Below are 20,832 nucleotides of genomic sequence, written 5' to 3' on the forward strand. Positions count from 1 at the left end.
TTGTCTAACCTGATTTTAAAAATCTCCAATGATGGAGATTCCACAATCTCCCTAGGCAATTTATTCCAGTGCTTAACCACCCTGACAGTTAGGAGGTTTTCCCTAATGTCCAACCTAAACCATCCTTGCTGCAATTTAAGCCCATTGCTTCTGGTCCCATCCTCTGACATTAAGGAGCAATTTTTCTCCCTCCTCTTTGTTACAACCTTTTATGTACTTGAAAACTGTTATCATGTCCCCTCTCAGTCTTCTCTTCTCCAGACTAAACAAACCCATTTTTTTCAATCTTTCCTCATAGGTCATGTTTTCTATACCTTTAATCATTTTTATTGCTCTTCTCTGGACTTTCTCCAATTTGTCCACATCTTTCCTGAAATGTGGCACCCACAACTGGACACAATACTCCCATTGAGGTCTAATCAGCACGGAGTAGAGTGGAAGAATTACTTCTCATGTTTTGCTTACAACACTCCTACTAATACATCCCAGAATGATGTTCGCTTTTTTTTTGCAGCAGTGTTACACTGTTGACTCATCTATGACCCCCAGATCCCTTTCTGCAGTAATCCTTCCTAGGCAGTCATTTCCCCATTTTGTATGTGTGCAACTGATTGTTCCTTCCTAAGTGGAGTACTTTGCATTTGTCCTTATTGAATTTCATCCTTTTTTTTCAGACCATTTCTCCAGTTTGTCCACATCATTTTGAATTATAATCCTATTCTCCAAAGCACTTGCAACCCCTCCCAGCTTGGTATCGTCCACAAACTTTAAAAGTGTACTTACTCTCTCTGCCATTATTCAAGTCATTGATGAAGGTATTGAATAGAGTCAGACCCAGCACAGCTCCCAGGATCCCACTTGATATGCCCTTCCAGCTTGACTGTGAACTACTGATAACTACTTCTAGGAACAGTTTTCCAACCAGTTATGCACCCACCTTGAAATACATTTTTTAGGTCTGATCCTGTATTAATCATTCATACAAAGTTTAAGGGTTTGTGGCAAAAATCAATTATATCACAGAATGAACTTGTTGCAGTAGCTTGTGCCTCAGAATTGTATTACTGTAGAGTCTACCTCTAAGCCAATGCAGTAAACTGGGGCCTTGGATATCTCACACAGAACATTAAATCAACTTTAAAAGAGGCTAAAACAAAATATGGTAAAGATATCTTTTCTTTCAGTGAAATTCCAGTCTGAGCTCATGTACCTGTAATTGGTGGAGCTTCTTTTTTAGGTATGGCAGCAGGTATTTTCTTTTGCTGAACAGCTTTCTTGGGCACTGCAGGCACTTTAAAGATATGAGTTTCTTTTAAGAATTTATAAAATACAAAATGTAAAGAACAGAAGGGCAATGGAAGACACAGATGGACAAGACAATCAAGGAGTAGTTAGAATGAACACATGAATTATTTGCATGGAACGAGATATGGATCATGAGGATGAATAACTGTAAGGCTCTTTGCTTTATGAATTGCTTGAACATGTGATATACCTTTAGTTGGTGGAACTTCCTGTTTTGTAGGAGCAACAGGAACTTTTTCTTCAGGGAGAATGTCTTCATAAACTTCAGGCTCTTTAAAGATATTAGTTCATTTTAGACATTTCAAAAATATTTGCAAAACAAAGATTAGAAAGACAATTTATAATGCAAATATGCAGACACATAAAGCAACATAACTACCTGAACACATGCATAACGTCTATCTGATTTTTTTTTACCTACTGTTGCTGCAATACCAATTAAGATTACTAAAAAAAGATTATGTGTTTGTGTGTGTGTGTGTATAGGGTTATAGGATATATATTTTCCCTCTGTTTTTCCAGTTAGTTTAATTTTTATATTGGACAGCACTCTTTGTATAGTCAATTTCACAGTTTCTCCTGTGTAGTCAGTTATGCCCAGGAAAGCACAAAGCATTACTCAAGACAGCATTTAAGCTGCACCTACTCAAGTCCCATCAAAGTTAAACATTCCATAAACGCTTTCCTGAATCAGAACCTGAGCCTATTTCTTTGTGGGTCTTTCCCAGAAAGTAACATGGCAGAGAAAAATATTTTAAAAATAGAAAAATATGATTGGAAACAAAAAGGCATAGAGACTCAAGAGCGGTGATGGGGATGTATCTGAAACTAATTGTAAATCATTTTTCTTTAAATTTAAATTTGACGGTGTCCCTTTAATTATATTGAAAACAGACTGCACCATGAAGCTGATTGACTAATTTTCTGCAGTTCGTTGCTTTGTAACTCCAGTGAAGAGTTGATGTACCTTCATATGGAGGAGCTTCCTCTTTTCTAGGAATAACAGTAGGTACTTTTTCTTCAGGGACAACTCTTTCAGGAACCTCAGGCACTTAAAAGATATTAGCTTTCTTTTAAAACTCTCAAAATTATTTGCAAATCATAAAACAAAAATCCAACATAAACAAAGACAACAAAGAATAACTAATACAAAAGTACTGCCAAAGTCTCCAGTATTCTGCAGTTCTGTAGGAGCTAATATTATTCAATTATCACAGATTTGAATGATTTGAAGTGTTAATACCATATGGAATAGATTCCATTCACTCTTTTCCATTTGTATTTGCCCTCCTTTCTTCCCAAGATACAAGGGACTACCTTGAATTATTTCAACTTGATATCTGTGGCACAACCAGTTTTAAATACATATTTAAAAGCCTTCTTTACAAATATTGTGTATAAGTTATTCTCTAACATTTTCAATTTAAACAAATTTAAACAAAATTCACATATACTTCTAGCACTAAAATGTTGGGGGCCCAATATACTTCTAGAACTAAAAAGTTGGGGACCCTTTCCCCCTTAATTTCAAGAGAGTAAAGTGCAGTTACTCAATTGCACTTCAACAGCTGTTAGTTAGGAGTGAGATAAAGATGAAGTCTTTCCATAAAATTCCAGTCAAAGGTTCCTCTACCTTTCATTGGTGGAACTTGTATTTCGGGAGTAGGAGTGGGTAGTTTTTCTTCAGGGACAGCTCTCTTGGGTACGGCAGGCACTTTAAAGACATTTTTTAACTTTTAGAACTTTTAAAGTTACTTAGAGGAAGTCAGAAAAAAGAAGAGCAGAGCCCAGAAAGACATGCTTGTAAAACAAGCGAGAATTAAATGCTTCTTGCAGGACATTCATGCTGATGAAGATAAGAGAGAAGAATAGGTCTAAGTATTGTTTTCATGTACCTTTAACTAGTGGAGGCTCCTTCCTTTTAGGAACAGCCAAAGTTACTTTCTCTTCCTGTACAGCTCTCTTATGTACTTCAGGCACTTTAAAGATATAGTATTTTTTTAGGAATCTTACATATACAACTTCATAAATCATTACGAACAGAAAGGCAACGTGAGACACAGGATCATACTTAATTAGGACAAACAAAGAATCACTGAGACAAAGTATATTCCTGTCTTACGCAACAAACAACGAAGATCAAAGACTTAAGTAAGAGTTCATTGTTTTCGTAATGACAACAAAGAATAGATGTACCTTTAGCTGGGGGAGCCACTTCTTTTTTAGGAACAGCGACAGGTACTTTTTCTTCTGGGACTGGTTTCTTACGCAGTGCAGGAACTTTAAAGACATTGCTTTCTTTTAGGAATTTTGCAATATTTATATTATTTAAGAATAAAAGTGACACAAGAAACCAAACATAAAACTTTAATTCAACAGAAAAATCACAGAAATTAAAAGAACACGAGCACACAGCATCCTACGCCACATTTATTAACTTGTGAGCTGGCTGGCCATGCCTGTGCTTCCTGATTCTTGGTGTGTTCAATCTCCTTTCAATACACATGACTAACTCCTTATTGGATTAATTTCAGATTGGGATGGACTTTTAAATAGTCCTTTTAGACAGATTATGAAATATTGCATGAACTAAGAAGTCGTATCCTGCTATTGATATGCAAGCAAAACTCCCATTCAACTTTAGGAGGTAAATCCTACACTCTAGTTTTGGCCTCAATTTGGCCCCATTAAAGTTAATTGAGAGATTCTCAGTGACTTCAATGAAAGCTGGATCAAGGCCTAAATCCTTATCCAAAAATGCCTCTCACTGACTTCAATAGGATAATTTGTATGAGTAAGGACTAGCAGATTTGGCACAAAGGGTGTTTGTGCAAATATGGCCCTATAGTGAGAATAATATAGAGCTCTGGTCTACATCAGAAAGTATGCTACCTTGCCAATGGCAGTACTATCCATGACCTTTTACTGTATTATCAGAGCATGATATAGGGAACAGACTAAGAGTGAAATCCTGTTCCCATTGACTTCAATGGGGCCAGGTTTTCCCCCCTAGAATTATAGCTATAATTGAGAAAGATCCTCACTGTTTTTGAAGATATGGGTAGAAACTGTTCATTCATTGGACATGAAGAGGGGAGGGTGAAAAAAAGGCTTAACAGATTTGAGGTTATTCATCAGCAAGGAATAGCTGGGTGGGCCCTTGTTTGAATAAATTCCCTACCATTTTCAATAGGTTAGGTTTATAAATCTCAATAAATAAATAAAATAATTCCATTCCTTATATGTCATACAAGGATCCAGAGGAAAATTGCCTTCTGAGACTGGAGCTGCAGGGTTTTGTGTTTTAAAAGAAATATTGTTGATTTTGTATCTTAATCCTAATTTTGACTCAATTGGCAAATAAAAACTCCAATCTTAATGGTTAAATAATAGGAGGGACCTTCATTACTGGAAGTTGGGATTCTGGGGTGACAGAGGGCTTCAGTTTTAAATTTATCCAGTAGCTGATGTACCTTTAGCTGGCGGAGCTTCTTTTTTAGGAACAGCAACAGGTACTTTTTCTTCTGGCACAGCTCTCTTTGGCACTTCAGGCACTTTAAAGACATTTTATTAGGGATTTTTTAAGTTACTTACAAAGAAATAGGATCAATATAAGACATGAAGAGCAAAGATCACATATTTGTAGAACCACATCCTTATCACACACACAAATATAGATGAGAACAATTACTGTGCTCAAAGTTATGTGAGCAGCTGAAAGCTGAGGAAGTTCCTTTTTCAGCAGGGTGGGGAATGATCATTGTCAAAGCACCATCTGGTTGGTATGGGGAATTTCAAATTATAATGATGGGAAGAAAGGTCCTAACTAAGTTTTAACTGCTCTATTGTTGAAAATTATTGCGGGCAAAACGTTTCTTAAAAGGAAATAGTGCTGCCACCCATAATTATACTGGATGTAGACCATAGTTGAATTGCATCAGAAGGCTGCCATTTATGCAATGTGTAAATTGCTCTAGTCACAGTGAAACAAAGTTGTCTTTGCTTTTGAAGGCTCAGTGGGAGTCTTCTCATCCTACCCCCAAATAGGTTTTCTGAGGTGTGGGAGGGGAAATGGTCCTCAAGTTGATTATCAACACTAACTACAGACACAGAAAGGAGGACTGAAGACAGGAAAAACACAGACTTGAGCACTGAAAGGAGGACTGAGCATGAGGGGGAAACTTGACATACAGAGTTAAGAATGAAAAATCATGAGTTGGTGTACCTATAGCCAGTGTGACCTCATAAGCCTCTTCAGCCTTCTTAATCTCCTCATGCTTCTCATAGACTTCTTCAATCACCTGAACCTCCTCATATTTCTCATAGACCTCTTCAGGCTCTGGAACCTCCTCATACTCCTCAATCTCTTCAGGCTCCGGAACCTCCTCATAGATCTCTTCAGGCTCTGGAACCTCCTCATAGATCTCTTCAGGCTCCGGAACCTCCTCATAGATCTCTTCAGGCTCCGGAATCGCCTCATACTCAATCTCTTCATGCTCTGGAACCTCAAACTCTTCTATAGCCTCATAGGTCTCATACTTCTCATACTCCTCATACTCATATTCGTACTCCTTCACTGCAGGAACAGGGGGAGCAGCATCCCGGGTGGGTTTCTTAGGTACCGCAGGAACTTTGGAAATAGTATTATTACTGTTACTACCTTTAAAGTATTGGAAATGACTTGTACAGAGTAAGACAAAAAGAGTCAACAGAAAACCACAGCTTATAAATACAACAACAAGAAGTTTTTGTAAAAAGGAAGAGAGATTCTATGAAAAGTGATTACATTCCAAAATATTTTAGGAACAAGTAAGAGGAATAGATCTTTTGAAGAAATTCAGTAAGGCATGTCTCTACCTTTGGCTGGAGGAACTTCCATTGGTTTAGGAACAGCAGCTGGCACTTTTTCTTCAGGAACAGATCTCTTACGTACCTCAGGGACTTTAAAGATATGGTTTACTTTTAGAAATTTTAAATGGTTTAACAAAGCAATACAAATAAGAAAGCAACACAAAACAGTCTCACGATTTTGTAGAGCAACAATTAATCTTTGAGACAAGAATACACAGAAATTTGACAGAACATTCAGAAAACGCTGGTGTTAGAAAGAATAAGATCAACAATTTTAACACATATGATAGCTGTCAAGGGCGCATGTACCTTTCACAGCTGGAGGCTCCACTTTTTTAGGAGGAGCAACAGGTATCTTCTCTTCAGGAATAATTTTCTTAGACACCTTAGGCACTTTAAAGACATTATCTGGTTTTAGTATTCTCATTACACAATATCAAAAACAATGTCCAAGGACATAAATTTACAAACAACAGAAATATAAACTTACAAACAAATATCAAAACACAGAAGTAACACAAGGCACATATATTAAAATGCTTTGTACTAAGAAGTTGAATAATTCACATTAATTAGTGTCAGTGTTCATATTTTCATTTTTAAGCTACTGTACCTTTAACTGTTGGAGCCTCAACCTTTTTAGGAACAGGAACTTTCTCTTCAGGGACAGGTTTCTTAGGCACCTCTGGCACTTTAAAAGACATTTGATTTTTAAAATTTCATTTTCAAGCAACACCAGAAAAAGAAAGAGGACATCAAATGCCAGGACACAATGAAAGCAAGAACTGAGCTAAAGAACATACTGTAAGTGTTTTTAAGGTGGAATCAGGTTACAAACAACAGACACTTTCTCTACAGGGACAGATTTTTCAGGCAACTCAAACACTTTGCAGATGTTTTCTTATGTTAGCAATTTGAGAAATTGTATACATCAGAAACAGAAGAACAACACAGACACAAGTATACAAATGCATGGGACAAAATTACAACTGTATCTTGTAAGGCCTAATCCTGGTGAAGTCAATTTCAAAACTTCAGTGGATGCAGGCTTAGCCTCAGATTGGATGTTAGTGTGGTTATTGAAAATGTAAGGGAATAATAACACTGCTTATTTGCCTTGCAATTAATTAATGTACCTTTTGCTGGCGGAGGCTCCATTTTTTTAGGAATGGCTACAGATATTTTTTCTTCTGGGACAGGTTTCTTTGGCACCTCGGGCACTTAAAGATATTATTTCATTTTAAGAATTTCATTTTCAAGCAACATCAGAAAGAAAAACACAACATAAAACACAAGGACACAAACTTGCACAATAATAATCAATGATATAAAGAATATTCTGTACGTGTATTTCATGGTAACGTTACAGTGGAATTGGGTTGTAAGGATCAGCTTGGGCAACTTTCCCACTGATGGTTATCTACGACACATCATTACCAATCAAACAAACACATATTCACATATTACAAAAAGGGAGGACACAGAAACCCCTTTGGCATCTTATTTTGCATACCAAGAGCTACCAGTGTGTTTGCTTTCTAGTTTAGTTGTAAACCACTCTGCTGAATGGGCATAAATTGTTCAACATCATTGGGTGCTGTCTATACTCAGTTGTCTTCATTTCTGCTTCTGCACAGTTAGGATTTGAGTTCTTGTTACCCAGTCAGATGTGTTTGTACCCTTTTTCTGTAGTAGATTTGGCTGTGCATGCTGTGAAATTTTAGAATGTACTGCAGATCTCTCAGGCTAAGTATGGGAGATTCTTCAGGACACTGAGATCATACCACATCCTTGCCCAAGGGAAAATCAAAGAGAATTCTACCAGATATTTTGTTTAAAAGACACATTATGCCACACAGACACTATGTGCAGGGCACTGCTGCTTTGATTAGCATACAACAAGGCTCTTAGTTTTGCTCTTGGCAGATCATTATAATTGGAAACCAGCTGATCATTAAAGGTCTGATTCTGAGCCCATTGAAGTCAGTGCCAAGCCAAAGCTCCCATTGATTTCAATGCTGCAGGATCAAGCCCTGTCTGAGCCTTACTATTCCTTAACAATTAACACTGGGGTATGGAAATAAGGATCTAAATTGTGATCACCAAAACCAAATTCCACTGAAATGTCAATGTCCAAATGACAGAACACTTCCATATACCCCAAAATTATGTACCTTTAGCTGGTGGAGCTTTCTTTACTTTAGGAACAGCAACAGGTACTTTTTCTTCTGAGACAGCTTTCTTGGGCACCTCAGGCACTTTAAAGATATTTTGTTTTAACAAATTTAATTGTTAGTACAACATCAGAAACAGAAAACAGAAAACAGAAGACAGCAAACACTTAAAACAACATGTAAGAAGAGAATTACACAAATGTGCCTTAAATTTATTTGGATGTGAAAGATTCAATGGAACAAAAAGTTTTATATTATACAAACACACAAATATATACACACACATGTATACAGTAAGTGTATACACACAGAAACTCTGAATATATAGAATTACTCTCAGTTAGAAGGTGATATACCTTTAGGTGGCGGAGGTTCTGGTTTTTTAGGCGCAGGGATGGGTTCTGGTTTTTTAGGCACAGCAACAGGAACTTTCTCTTCGGGAACAGCTTTTTTCGGGACAGCAGGCACTTTAAGAAATATTATTTTGATTTATGAATCATTGTTATCCTTTCCACCGCTCCAAAATAGAAAGACAACATAAAACATAGGGTACAAATGTGTAAAGCAAAAACCAGTTTTCTAAACGCTGCATTATAGAAACATTCACAGTGTGGGCTTGATCCTGAACCCACTGAAATCAATGAGCGGTTTTGCTATTGAGTTCTTTTGGAACAGGAACACACCCCTTACTTGTAATGTTCCATATGTGGGCAACCAATGACAGAATTGCTTGGATGCATCACAAACTGATGTACCTTTCACTGGCGGAGCCTCCACTTTTTTAGGCACTGGAACTGGCACTTTCTCTTCTGGAACAGCTTTCTTTGGCACCTCAGGCACTTTAAAGATATTATTGTACTTTGAGAATTTCATTTTTGAACCATAAGATACAGAACAGTGACATGAAACATAAGACCACAGAATAACAATTCTCAAGAACGGAAATATCTTTCTCATCATGATGCATTGAATGATGAAATGGTGAGTAAAGAATGAAAGATTGTGATGTACACATTGAATCACACACTGTTGTACCTTTGGCTGGTGGAGCTTCCTTTCTTTTGGGCACAGGAACAGGCACTTTTTCTTCTGGCACAGGTTTCTGTGGCATCTCTGGCACTTTAAAACATTATTTTGGTTGAGAATACCTCACACATGCCATTCCAAACAGAAAAGCAAAAAGACATGTTCACAAAGATTTCAAATGAAGATATGCCTCCCAAAGAACAAGATAATAAATGTTTATATCAAACATACAACAAAAACACCCTATCACCCCTGGGTAAACACTTTTCAAATCACTTCATATCTGACCTCTCAGTCCTCATCCTCAAAGTAAACCTGTGCACCATCTTCAAGACATGAGCTTGGGAGATTAAATCATAACTTTACTAGACACTAAAAATCATGGACTCAGTAAAGACACTTGATTTATGGCTCATTACAACAATTTGTAACCCGCTAACCCTCCTTTGTCCTACGACTGCAGAGATGCTAACTGCCCATATCACCTTGAATGGTGTCTTGCAACTCCTTATGCTCAACTCCTTATGTTTTACCTTATATTTATCTGTGACACACTGAGTACCTTCCCCAGACTTGAAGAAGAGCTCTGTGTAAGCAAAAAAGCTTGTCTCTTTCACCAACAGAAGTTGGTCGAATAAAAGATATTACCTCACCCACCTCATCTCTCTAATATCCTAGAACCAACATGGCTACAACTATGCAGCAAATATTCAAATAATAGTAAAGTTAATTAAATACTAAACAAAGTTGGATAACTTCAGAGAAGAGGTGATGTACCTTTCACTGGAGGAGCTTCTTTTCTCTTGGGAACAGGTACTTTTTCCTCTGGGATAGGTCTCTTGGGCACCTCAGGCACTTTAAAAATACCATTTTTGTTTTAGGAATTTACTTACAAAACAACAGGAACATAAAGTACAAGAACTAAATTGTAATGCAAGAAAGTTACTCCAGCACAAACAGGAACCACTCAACATCAATTTAATATTAAAAAGACAGGAAACAGCACAATAAAGGGATGTGTTTATTTGTAAGAGCCAAATCCTGCAGTTCTTACTCAGCCATTGATCTGGCAAGGCAAATTTATCTTAATGTCAATGTGGTTTTGCCTTATCCAAGTCTGAGTAAAGACAACATGGTCTGGCCCTTAAAACTAGGCTATTACAGCTGGTCAAAAATGGTGGTGGTGATGAGGAAATTTTGGAAAAAAATCAATTTTTGGTCAAAATTAAAAAGTTTGAGGAAAAATGTCACTAGCTCCAATTATTATATTAAGTATCTTTCAGTTGTGATTCTTTTTTTCCTGTAAGAATAGGTACTAGTATTTTTTTCCTGAGACTACTCTTACACTTAAGGCACTTAAGACATTAAATTTAAGAATGCTGAATGGTCAGATCTAAAATATATATTGAAGGTTCCATTCTTTTTTCCAGAAATGTTAAGTATATTGCTAGTACTCTCTACATGACAAGAAAACATGGGATTTTATCAACTAACTTGCTCACAAACTGGAACTCTTAGCTAATTAGAAGCATCTATACCAGTTCATATATAAATTTAATGGTGAACGGCAGAATGTACCAAGACCGTTTTCTTCAACAACAAAGGATAAAATTCTGGCTCTATTGAAGGTCAGTGAGAGTTTTCTCTTTGGAACAAAGATTTCACCCAAAGAGATTCTTTAAAAAAATTGTATTCAACAACCCTGAAACGTCAATACAAATTGAATGATGGGATACATGGTAGACTGGAAGAAGTCACTGACCACTTCCCTGGGTAAGGTAATTGGCCTTGTCCTACAATGATTTTCACACATGCTTTAAACAAGAGAATAATCCCATTGGTTTTGTCTAGATTAGGAAAAGAGGTCAAAATAACATGGAAGTTAACTCCAACAAAACAATTTTTTCATGAGTAAAGGCAAGCAGCAACTTTTAGTTTCTTTTAGATGGTCAAGGTAGACTTTAAGTAACCTCCGTCTCTTTTCCTAATCTAGACAAACTATATATTTGCTTTCACAGAGCATAGGCTGGCCTTATTTTCACAAGGAAAAAGGCATATTTGTAAAATGTGTTTACTAATGTGTTGAAATCCTTGTGTACACAATTCAAAGTGTAGTTTTGATATGTATTAGCTGATCAAAGTAAATCCTAAATTCACCTCTAGGGTGGAGCCACTATGGGGAAAATATAAAACAAGAATTTTGATAAATCCTTAACTTCCTTTTGAAATTCGGACTTCTCCTAAATCACACAGGCAGTTCTGGATTTTAGCCATTGTCTTTGTGTTATGATGTGAGATGTTGGACATAGAGCTGGATGGGAAAAGGTTTTTCTGTCCTCTGAGGAATTTTGAGATTTTGAAAAATTTCCCATCCTCAAATTAGGGCAAAAAGTTGAAATCTCAAAAATGTTGATGAAACAACAATTTTAAGCAGATGGATTAGGTTGATTACAATGCTTAATGTCAATTTCAACATTTTTAAAATAAAAAATTTAGTATAAATTAACTAACATCTTTTAAAAAGTTGTTTCAAACCAAACATTGAAAATTTTTGTTTTGAAAGTGTCAAAACAGAACAGTTTGAAACTTTTTTTTTTTTTTTTAATATTAGGATTGGGAGATTAGTTGAAGCCTAACATTTCCTGAGAACTGTTTCAGAATCAACAAATAGGCATATTCTTACAATACAATGTTTTGTTGAAAAGTTCCCTCTCGTTTGAAGGTTTTTATTATCAAGAGATTGGGATGACCTGATTACCCTGTCAATGGAGATTAATATGCGAGGGTGATGGAGACTTCCAAGCATACTCACCAACTGTTCTCCCTATGAAAAAATTTAAAAACTCTGAGAGATGGACTGGATAATCTAATCAGCCCTTTCCATTTCTGGCTTCTGTGATGTTAAAAAAACCCCCACAGATGATTTAGGATTTTCCAAAGCACCAAAGTGAAAGTGAATGGGATTTGTGTTCCTAAATCACTTAGGCACTTTTGTACACTTAGGCCACCCATCATCGGGATATAAATGCCTTTTCTTGTGATTGTGGTACTTGCACTAAGTCAACGGGAATTTAAAATATGGACTGATAACAAGATAAAGCCCCAAACCAGCATGAGATAAAACTGACTGGAACGTTCATTGCCTTATCTGATTACACAGACTCCCTTATGCTACCAATTGCTTATTTACAACATGGAACTCTGATTATAGTTACAAAAATTTTAACGAACAGTAAGCATTCAAACATGCAACACACTTTGTAACACACACCAATAATTAATTATCATAAAGGAAAAATAATGTACTGGAGTAATTAAAAGAAAATCATATTTGCAAAATAGAAGAGTTCTGTCTGATTATATCCCAAAATTTCATTATACCTTTCACCGGTGGGGGAGCCTCTTCTTCATACTGGGGAACTTCCTCCTCCTCCTCGTATTGAGGAACTTCCTCTTCATATTGGGTAACATCCTCCTCCTCATAGTGGGTGACTTCCTCTTCATAGTGGGTAACTTCCTCTTCCTCCTCATAGTGGGTGACCTCTTCTTCATAGTGGGTGACCTCTTCTTCTTCCTCTTCATACTGGGGAACTTCAACATATACTTTTTCTTTTTGGACAACTGTCTTACGTTCTTCAGGCACTTTAAAAAGATATCAATTTAAAGAATTTAAAAAGTCATCACAAAAATACTCATGAACAGTACTATAAAGCTATGAAGCATTGTAATGTAAGAACTAAATCAAATCAAGGATGTTCAGTAAAAACACAAGGCAGAATTCACGGCACATTTACAGCACTGACATACAAAGAACATATGTTCTAATACTTTAGAACTATATTATAGAATCTAATGCTATATCCAATGTACCTTTAGCTGGTGGCCTCTTCACTTTTTTAGTAATAGAAATTGGTATTTTTTCTTCTATGACTACTTTCTCAGGAACATCAGGAACTTTAAAGATACAGAATATTTACATTTAAGAACTTTAAAAAACAACATACAGCAGCACAAACACTAGAGGCAAGAAGAAAGATATATAAAAAAGGGTATCTAACATATACGTGGTTCACATATCGCCAAGGCAACTGTGCAGACTGACATGGTACTATGGAAACATTAAACAATAGTTTTATACAACAACAAAAGGACATAACATATCTCAACATATACATATGAGCAGATGCTCTTTGCTTTACCCACTTCTGCCAAAAGTGCATTTCTACACATTCCAAGTCAGAGCTCTGGTACAAAATCCAATCAAATCCTGAGAAAATTCAGCCCCTTTGTGACCTCAGTGACTGCCCCTTTCCGTATGAGGAGAGCAGGGTCCTTCACACAAATGTGGCTCTGTGGCTCTCTTTGAGATTCTCCAGTAAATACAGCAAGAGCCCTCTGACAGCCACTTGAGACAAAGAATTTGTACAGAACAGATAAACATTCCAACCCCATTGTCCTGGCATAAGATGGGAGAGCGGGTACAAAGAAGCCACTTGCACAGATGGAAGTAGGCAGTGATCCGGTGCTTGAGTAAATTAGAAGCAACCCATGTCCACATCTGGAAAATGACATGATTTTAACTGTAAAGACTCCAAAAAGCTTATTATGTAGATTATGTTCAGTTTTGCAGATTCATCCAGGAGAGAGTACACACTTTGTTGGTGGACCTTCTTCTCTTTTTGAAACAGTACTGGGTATTTTTTTCTTCTGTCTCTGAAATTGCTGGTTATTAGCGTGTGAAGGCATCCAGGAAAAACTACAGTGTGCCCTGGCATTTGGATGACCTTTTAGGATCTCTGAGATAGCCAATAAATTGGGAATTTTCTTCTTGGTAGATGGGCAAGTATCTACTTGGCAGTAATAAGTGTAAGTATTTCTACCTACATTCTGCAAGGAACAACCTAATCTTTGCTTGCAGCAGCAAGCTGCTGTGAGGGTCTAGTTCAAGCAAGTGGCTGCTTTTTTTAGATGCCTTAAGCCACACCCTGCAAAACTCCCACTTCTAGTAACAAGTGTTCTTTTTAGGGCTGTGTGAAATATGCCCAGTTTCTTTCTGGCAGGGCTGGTGCATAAATTTCCAGAGACCCAAAGTTTAATCTTAAGTGTCATGTAAGTCTGAACCCATAAACTCAAGATGAAATTGATTGAGCCTGGCAACTTTCATTGGTTTGGTTACAAAACCAGCCACATTCAGCCCAAATTGTCCTGGCCAGGAGACTCTGCTGCCCAATAAAGCTCTGTGCCACTCGCTGCACTTCTACTTGCCTTCTGGGAGAGGCCTGCAGACCTTGACCAGCTCTCTCTCTGGGGACAGCTGGCTCACTCTCCCTTCACAGGCTCTTCTCCAGGCTGCTGGCTGGTCTTCTCCCCCATCCTGTTATTTGGGAGGCCAGTAAGGTGCCTTCTCCCGCAATTCTCCTCTTCTCACAACTCCCAGTGCAGGTGTCCTGCCCATACTACCAGTAATACTGCTGCAGTGAGGCCAAGTCTTACGGCTGTGGCTCTACAAACCTTTTAATTCACCCCAGGGCTGAAACACCCAGAGTGCACAACAATGGGGTTTCTCGATAGCTTGGAGCACCACTGGGTTGTCTCAGCCCCAGAGTGAGTTGAAGTACTGACAGGCAGCAGAGGAAGGGCCAGAGGAGCCTTTCCTTTATCACTACTTCAGGATGTGCTGCCTTTCCTTAGGAGAGGGGGGAAGGAGGACAGACCACCCAGAAGAGGAGAGCACCTGCTTATTTAGTAGGTTGTTGGCCAGGCAGCTTCCCCTCACAGGGTAGAGAGAGACAGGCAACACACTGTTTGCATCCAAGACAGGAGCTAATTAAATTATTAAGCTTCCCCCAGAAAAACAAAAGGAAGTCAGGAATCTCAGGATGGAAGATTTAAGGCTCCTGAGAGCAGAGAAATTCAAAGGGCTTCACTTTCAGGAAAAACATTGGCCTGCCCCAGGTATAATATAAAACTTTAATCTACTCTCAGCTTGAAATCCTGAGTTAGATAAAAAAAAAAAAAAGATGGCAGCAAAACTAAAAGATTTATTCAGGCTTAAACTCTCTTAGTTTAGTTCATACCTGTGTATGAAACCTCCTCCTCTGTGTGAAGAGAGATGGACATTTCCTCTGACAAAGCCCAATGCTCTTCCGCTGTTGGTACATTAAAGATAAAGCCTAGTTTTAGTATTGTTTCTCTGAAACAATATTTGGGGTAGAGGATATATATTCCCTATCCACTCAATGTGATTGTTACAGAAATGTGACATTTTAATTGCTTTCCTGCCACCTCTGACACCAGATAAATTGGAGGGAAATGCACCCCTACTGCTGCCCCTGTACCCCTTAAGGTTCCTGGGATTTTGGTGGAATCTCAGAATTCAAGAGAAGTTACTGTGGCAATATGGCAGTCAGACTGGAGGACCAACAGCCAGGCAGTGAGAATATTTCTTTTATAATTTAATCCATGGATGTGGGTACCTTTTGATGGTGGAGCTGCTTTTCTTTTTGGAACAGCAATGGACACTCTTTCTTCTGTGACAACTGTCTTTGGAACTTCCGGTACTTTAAAAATAGCAATTGTAAGAATACTAAATTGCAAAATTCAGACAATCTCTATTAATTTGATGCTCATGTTAAAGAATTATAGATGAACAAGTACAAAAGAAATGCACATTTACAAAGTAAGCTTGTGTGTTTAAAAATAGACATCGACTTGAAACCAAACAACAAGCAAACATGAATTTAAGTTAACAAAGACAACAGGTTAACTTAAATTTTAGTGCACAAATAGCTGGATGTGCATTTGGCTTGTGGAATTTATACTTTCTGAAAAATAATACCAGGTTTTTTTCTTCAGGGTAAGCTCCCTATGAATTTCAGACATTTTAAATTATTGTGCTGTTTGAGTAACAGCAATAATATTAATAAAAGCATGAAAAGAAAAACAGAAAGAGACATATGCACATAAAAAAGAATGACTAAAATATATTTACATGACACATTAAGGGCTCTAGAATTTAATTGCAAGATTGTTCAATATTGCTGGCACCTTCCAGTACATGTAATTTAACTACAAAATTTCACACACAGAAAAAAGATAAAAGAGAGCTTTTTAAGCCCATAAGAAAATGACAGAAGTTAAGGACACAAAGGCATCTTTGAAATAAAAATGCTGGTGATGTGAAAAGTCATTGACACTTTTTTTTAAGAGAAGAGACAGTGAGTTTCTGCATATGAATGGTGCTCAGTTTATCAAAATTAGTGTGAACCCAAAACAACTATTGCAATTAATAACAGTTCTGAATACACAAGAAATGCAGGGGAGCAACTGTTTTACATAATTTTCTAAATTTTTTGCAGAGCAAAAACCGAAATTCCTGTTAATTTATAACCAAATCAGTATAAACTGTTTATTTTATTTTAATCAGACAATTCACAGGTTCAAGGCCTGCTGGTTCTCACTGATTTCTGATATGTAGAAGCCTCCTGTATCACCAGAAAAGAGCTGATTTACCTTTAGCCGGTGGAGCCACCACTTTTTTGTGGGCCGGAACGGGTACTTTCTCTTCTGGCACAGCTTTCTTGGGAACTTCTGGCACTTTAAAGAGATTTTTTACTTTTAGGAGATTTGAATTACACACAAACAGTAAAAACAACCAAGCAACAAAAATACAAGTACGGAGACCTGACATTTTTGTAAGTTAAATAAGGAAACAAAAGCATGCACCAAAATCTACATTTTATGCAATGTAATTAAACGATTATAGATACAAGACAAACATCTGTTGCATAGTTTCAAAAGGCAATCTACCTCTTTTTGGTGGAGCCGCCTCCTTTTCAGAGATAGCTACTTTTTCTTCGGTGATAATTTTCCTGTGCACTTCAGTCACTTTAAAAATATTAAATGTAGGAATATTTAATTGTAATATTTGGAATACTCTTTAATAATAAGCAGCTAGAAATAAATCTTTTTAATTTTAATCAATTTTTGTTGAAAGAAAATATACATGAAATTTCACTGAATACAAAAATGAGACCGTAAAAGAAGAAGGAACAATTTACAAAAACAGTACAAAGGACACAAGTGATAGTCTATACATAGTGAAGATCCAGACAGAGGTTACTGTCACTAAAACACAAAATATCTACATGAAAAACATTTGAAACAAACACAACAAACAAACAAAATGTGTGAGATAAAGGAACAGATAAAGACATCTAGAGAATATTATTTTCATTAGTTTACCTTTGGTGAATTGAGGTTCTTCTATTTCAATAGCAACAGGAGGTATCCATTCTTCTGGTGGTTTTTTCTTAAGTACTTTAAAAATATTGTGTAATTTTAGAAAATTGGAATGATTTGAATACTAAACAGACTAAAAGAAAAAAGCAACATAGAAATCTCACTATGAATACAACTGGCAATGGACACAAACAGGCACATGTACATGTGTAATGCTAAAAAATTAAAAGCATCTAAACTACATTTTACTCAACAAGGTAAGAAGTTAAAGACTGAAATTGAAAGAAAGACATTTTTCCAAGTTATAAGAAGCAAATAACCGATGTACCTCTGGGTGGCGGGGCCTCTGCCTTTTTAGGAACAGGGACAGGTACTTTCTCCTCAGGAACCGCTTTCTTACGAACTTCAGGCACTTTAGAAAGAAGAGTTTTAAAAATATTGGTCTCTAGTATTCTGAATATATTTTGTATGTAACATCACAGTATTTCCTTTGTTTAATAATAACAAAAGTGTTTATGTAAGGAAAAACAATTATATACAGAACACACAGTTGTAATGCAAACAATCAGACTATGATTTATAAGAAACTCATATCTTTATTAACAGATACTAAAACCAAGAACTTGAGAAGAGAAGACGTGTGTCATGTCTTTCAAGGTAAGGAAGTATCATTTTAATTAGTAACTGTTTTATACCTTTCGCTGGTGGAGCTTCCTCAATTTTAGGAGCAGCAGGAACTTTTGGTGGTGGGACAACTTTCTTAGGCTTCTCAGGCACTTAAAAAAATATTACAGTGTGTAGTTTAAGAAATAGGAAAGGTATCAAAACAGTAAGGAAACACTTGGTTAGTCAAAAGAGAAGTTTGTAACACACATGTAATAGGGACATACATCAAAAACAACAAAATCAGAAACACTGAGATGCAGAACAACTGACATTTGATATTTAAGAGTTGATGTACCTTTAGCGGGTGGGACTTCCACTTTTTTGGGAACAGGGACAGGTACTTCCTCCTCTATGTAGAAAGGCTCTTCTTCAGTCACTTTAAAGATATTAATGTTATAGATACAGAATTGATGTATTTGGCATATTTGAACTAGTCCTTGGTTAGTGTATCTATGGAATGCTTGATTTAGGAAATCTAATTCACCCAGTCTCACCTGCACTAGAAGTACTGCCTATCCCCAAAAGAGTAGCAAGATCCAAACTGTGTAGCAATTTACTGATATCTGAGAACCAGGACATACAATAAACACAGGGGGTGTGGCTGTGTGAGCGTCAAGTGGAGTTTTAGATGGAGAGACCAGTTGGTAGATTTGTGTTTGGGATATAGACATTTATGTCAAGCAGTAATCTTTTGTGGTGAGCCAAGTCCTTTCTTATATTATAATCTCTGTTGAATTTGTTTTAGAGAAACATTAGGTGGATGAAGGGAAAGTGGCTAATTTACTGGAAGGTTTGGCTCAGATTTAAAAACATGGTTTTCATTTGTCATATATTTTAAAATCAGTGCTGTCATTTTCTAAGAACTCTGAACAAAAAGATTGGGAAGAAAATCACATCAGGCTAACATTAGCTTCTTTTTTATGATGCCTCCTCCTTTTGGACACAATCCTGCAAGTGCTGAGCTACTGTAGGTATGAGGTGCCCTCAAAGACTGATCCAAGTCCCTCTGAAGTCAATGGAGTCACTGTCAGTGACTTAAGTGGGAGATGGCTCAGGCCTGAACACTCAATACCGCTAGGAGATGCTCAGTGCTTTGCAGGGCTAGATCTAATGCCCACTGAAGCTAGTTGAAAGTTTCCCATTGAACTCAGTGAGACACTAGGAACACATAAATCTCACTGGAAATTGTCATCTTGAGAATTCACCCGGATACAGGTAGATTCAACATGTCACGTGCAGAGGGAATTCAGGCAATGGCTTTGTGCTCGCTGCTCTTTGCAGTGTTAAGTTACCTGTGTTACAGATCCACCAGTATATTTTTAAAGGTTACAGGTGTCTCTGTAAGTTTGCTCATTCTCACAAAACAACAAGCAAACAAGAATTTAAGTTAACAGAGACAACAGAGCAACTTAAACGTTAATGCACCAATAGTGGGATGTATATTTGACTTGCAGAATTTATACTTTTTGGAGAGTAGTAGCATGTTTCCTTTTCTTTTGGGTAAGCTCCCTAGGCACTTCACTTTATATTACTGAGCACTTTTAGTAACAGCAAAGATATTTATAAAAGCATGAAAAGAAAAATAGAAAGAGACATATGCACACAAAAAAGAATGTCTAAAGCATATATACATGACACAGTAAGGACTCTAGAATTTGAACTTAAGATTTTTCAGCACTGCTGGCATTTTCCATTACATGTAATTTAATTACAAAATTTCACACACAGAAAAAACATAAAAGATAGCATTTTAAACACACAAGAAAATGACAGACGTTAAGGACACAAGGCCATCTTTGAAAAAAAAATGCTGATGAGCTGAAAAGACATTGATACTTTTTTTTAAGAAGAGACAATGAGCTTCTGCATATAATTGATGCTCAGTTTATGAAAATTAGTGTACATCCAAAACAATTATGCATTCATAGCAGTTTTGAAGGCACAAGAAATGCAAGAGTCTGACCATTTTACATGATTTTCTGCATTTTTTTGCAGGGCAGAAACCACAATTCTATTTAATTTATGACCAAGAAAGTATAAGCTTTTTTTTTTTTAAATCAAACAATTCACAGGTTCAAGGCCTGCTGGTTCCCACTGATTTCTGCTATGTAGAAGCCTCTTGTTTCACCAGAAAGAGCTGATGTACCTTTAGCTGGTGGAGCCGCCACTTTTTTGTGGACTGGAACGGGCACTTTCTCTTCTGGCACAGCTTTCTTGGGCACTTCTGGCACTTTAAAGAGATTGTTTATTTTTAGGAGTTTTGAATTGCTCACAAGTGGCAAAAATAATCAGGCAACAAAAATACAAACACAGAGGCCTGACATTTGTGTATGCCAAATAAGGAAATTAAAGCATAAACCAGAATCTATATTTTATGCAACATAATTAGGCAATTCAGGACACAAGACATTAGTAACAGACAAACATCTGTTGCGTGGCTTCAAAAGGCAATGTACCTCTTTTTGGTGGAGCTTCCTCCTTTTCAGTGACAGCTACTTTTTCTTGGGTGATAATTTTCCTTTGCACTTCAGTTACTTTAAAAGTATTAAATGTAGGAATAGTTAATTGT

The 20,832-nt window shown here is 36.9% G+C and overlaps 1 protein-coding gene across 1 annotated transcript in view; it reads right to left on the reverse strand.

The window, feature by feature from the left end:
- Positions 1 to 20,832, reverse strand: part of TTN (titin) — a 309,203-nt gene that overhangs the window by 138,028 nt on the left and 150,343 nt on the right. Inside the window, exons 126-152 of the mRNA XM_065413700.1 lie at positions 20,410 to 20,484; positions 18,559 to 18,639; positions 18,293 to 18,373; positions 17,926 to 18,009; positions 17,601 to 17,675; positions 17,166 to 17,243; positions 16,869 to 16,952; positions 15,434 to 15,505; positions 13,227 to 13,310; positions 12,738 to 12,998; positions 10,134 to 10,211; positions 9,366 to 9,443; positions 9,086 to 9,169; positions 8,687 to 8,797; positions 8,331 to 8,414; positions 7,293 to 7,376; positions 6,770 to 6,847; positions 6,466 to 6,549; positions 6,163 to 6,246; positions 5,531 to 5,965; positions 4,779 to 4,859; positions 3,502 to 3,603; positions 3,201 to 3,284; positions 2,939 to 3,019; positions 2,273 to 2,356; positions 1,496 to 1,576; positions 1,211 to 1,309 (exon numbers count right to left, since the gene is read on the reverse strand). Of these exons, the coding sequence (XP_065269772.1) occupies positions 1,211 to 1,309; positions 1,496 to 1,576; positions 2,273 to 2,356; positions 2,939 to 3,019; positions 3,201 to 3,284; positions 3,502 to 3,603; positions 4,779 to 4,859; positions 5,531 to 5,965; positions 6,163 to 6,246; positions 6,466 to 6,549; positions 6,770 to 6,847; positions 7,293 to 7,376; positions 8,331 to 8,414; positions 8,687 to 8,797; positions 9,086 to 9,169; positions 9,366 to 9,443; positions 10,134 to 10,211; positions 12,738 to 12,998; positions 13,227 to 13,310; positions 15,434 to 15,505; positions 16,869 to 16,952; positions 17,166 to 17,243; positions 17,601 to 17,675; positions 17,926 to 18,009; positions 18,293 to 18,373; positions 18,559 to 18,639; positions 20,410 to 20,484 (2,787 nt within the window). The remainder of the gene's footprint in view (positions 1 to 1,210; positions 1,310 to 1,495; positions 1,577 to 2,272; positions 2,357 to 2,938; positions 3,020 to 3,200; positions 3,285 to 3,501; positions 3,604 to 4,778; positions 4,860 to 5,530; positions 5,966 to 6,162; positions 6,247 to 6,465; positions 6,550 to 6,769; positions 6,848 to 7,292; positions 7,377 to 8,330; positions 8,415 to 8,686; positions 8,798 to 9,085; positions 9,170 to 9,365; positions 9,444 to 10,133; positions 10,212 to 12,737; positions 12,999 to 13,226; positions 13,311 to 15,433; positions 15,506 to 16,868; positions 16,953 to 17,165; positions 17,244 to 17,600; positions 17,676 to 17,925; positions 18,010 to 18,292; positions 18,374 to 18,558; positions 18,640 to 20,409; positions 20,485 to 20,832) is intronic.

This window comes from Emys orbicularis, chromosome 11 (genome assembly GCF_028017835.1).
Source record: "Emys orbicularis isolate rEmyOrb1 chromosome 11, rEmyOrb1.hap1, whole genome shotgun sequence".
Taxonomy (NCBI): Eukaryota; Metazoa; Chordata; order Testudines; family Emydidae; genus Emys; species Emys orbicularis.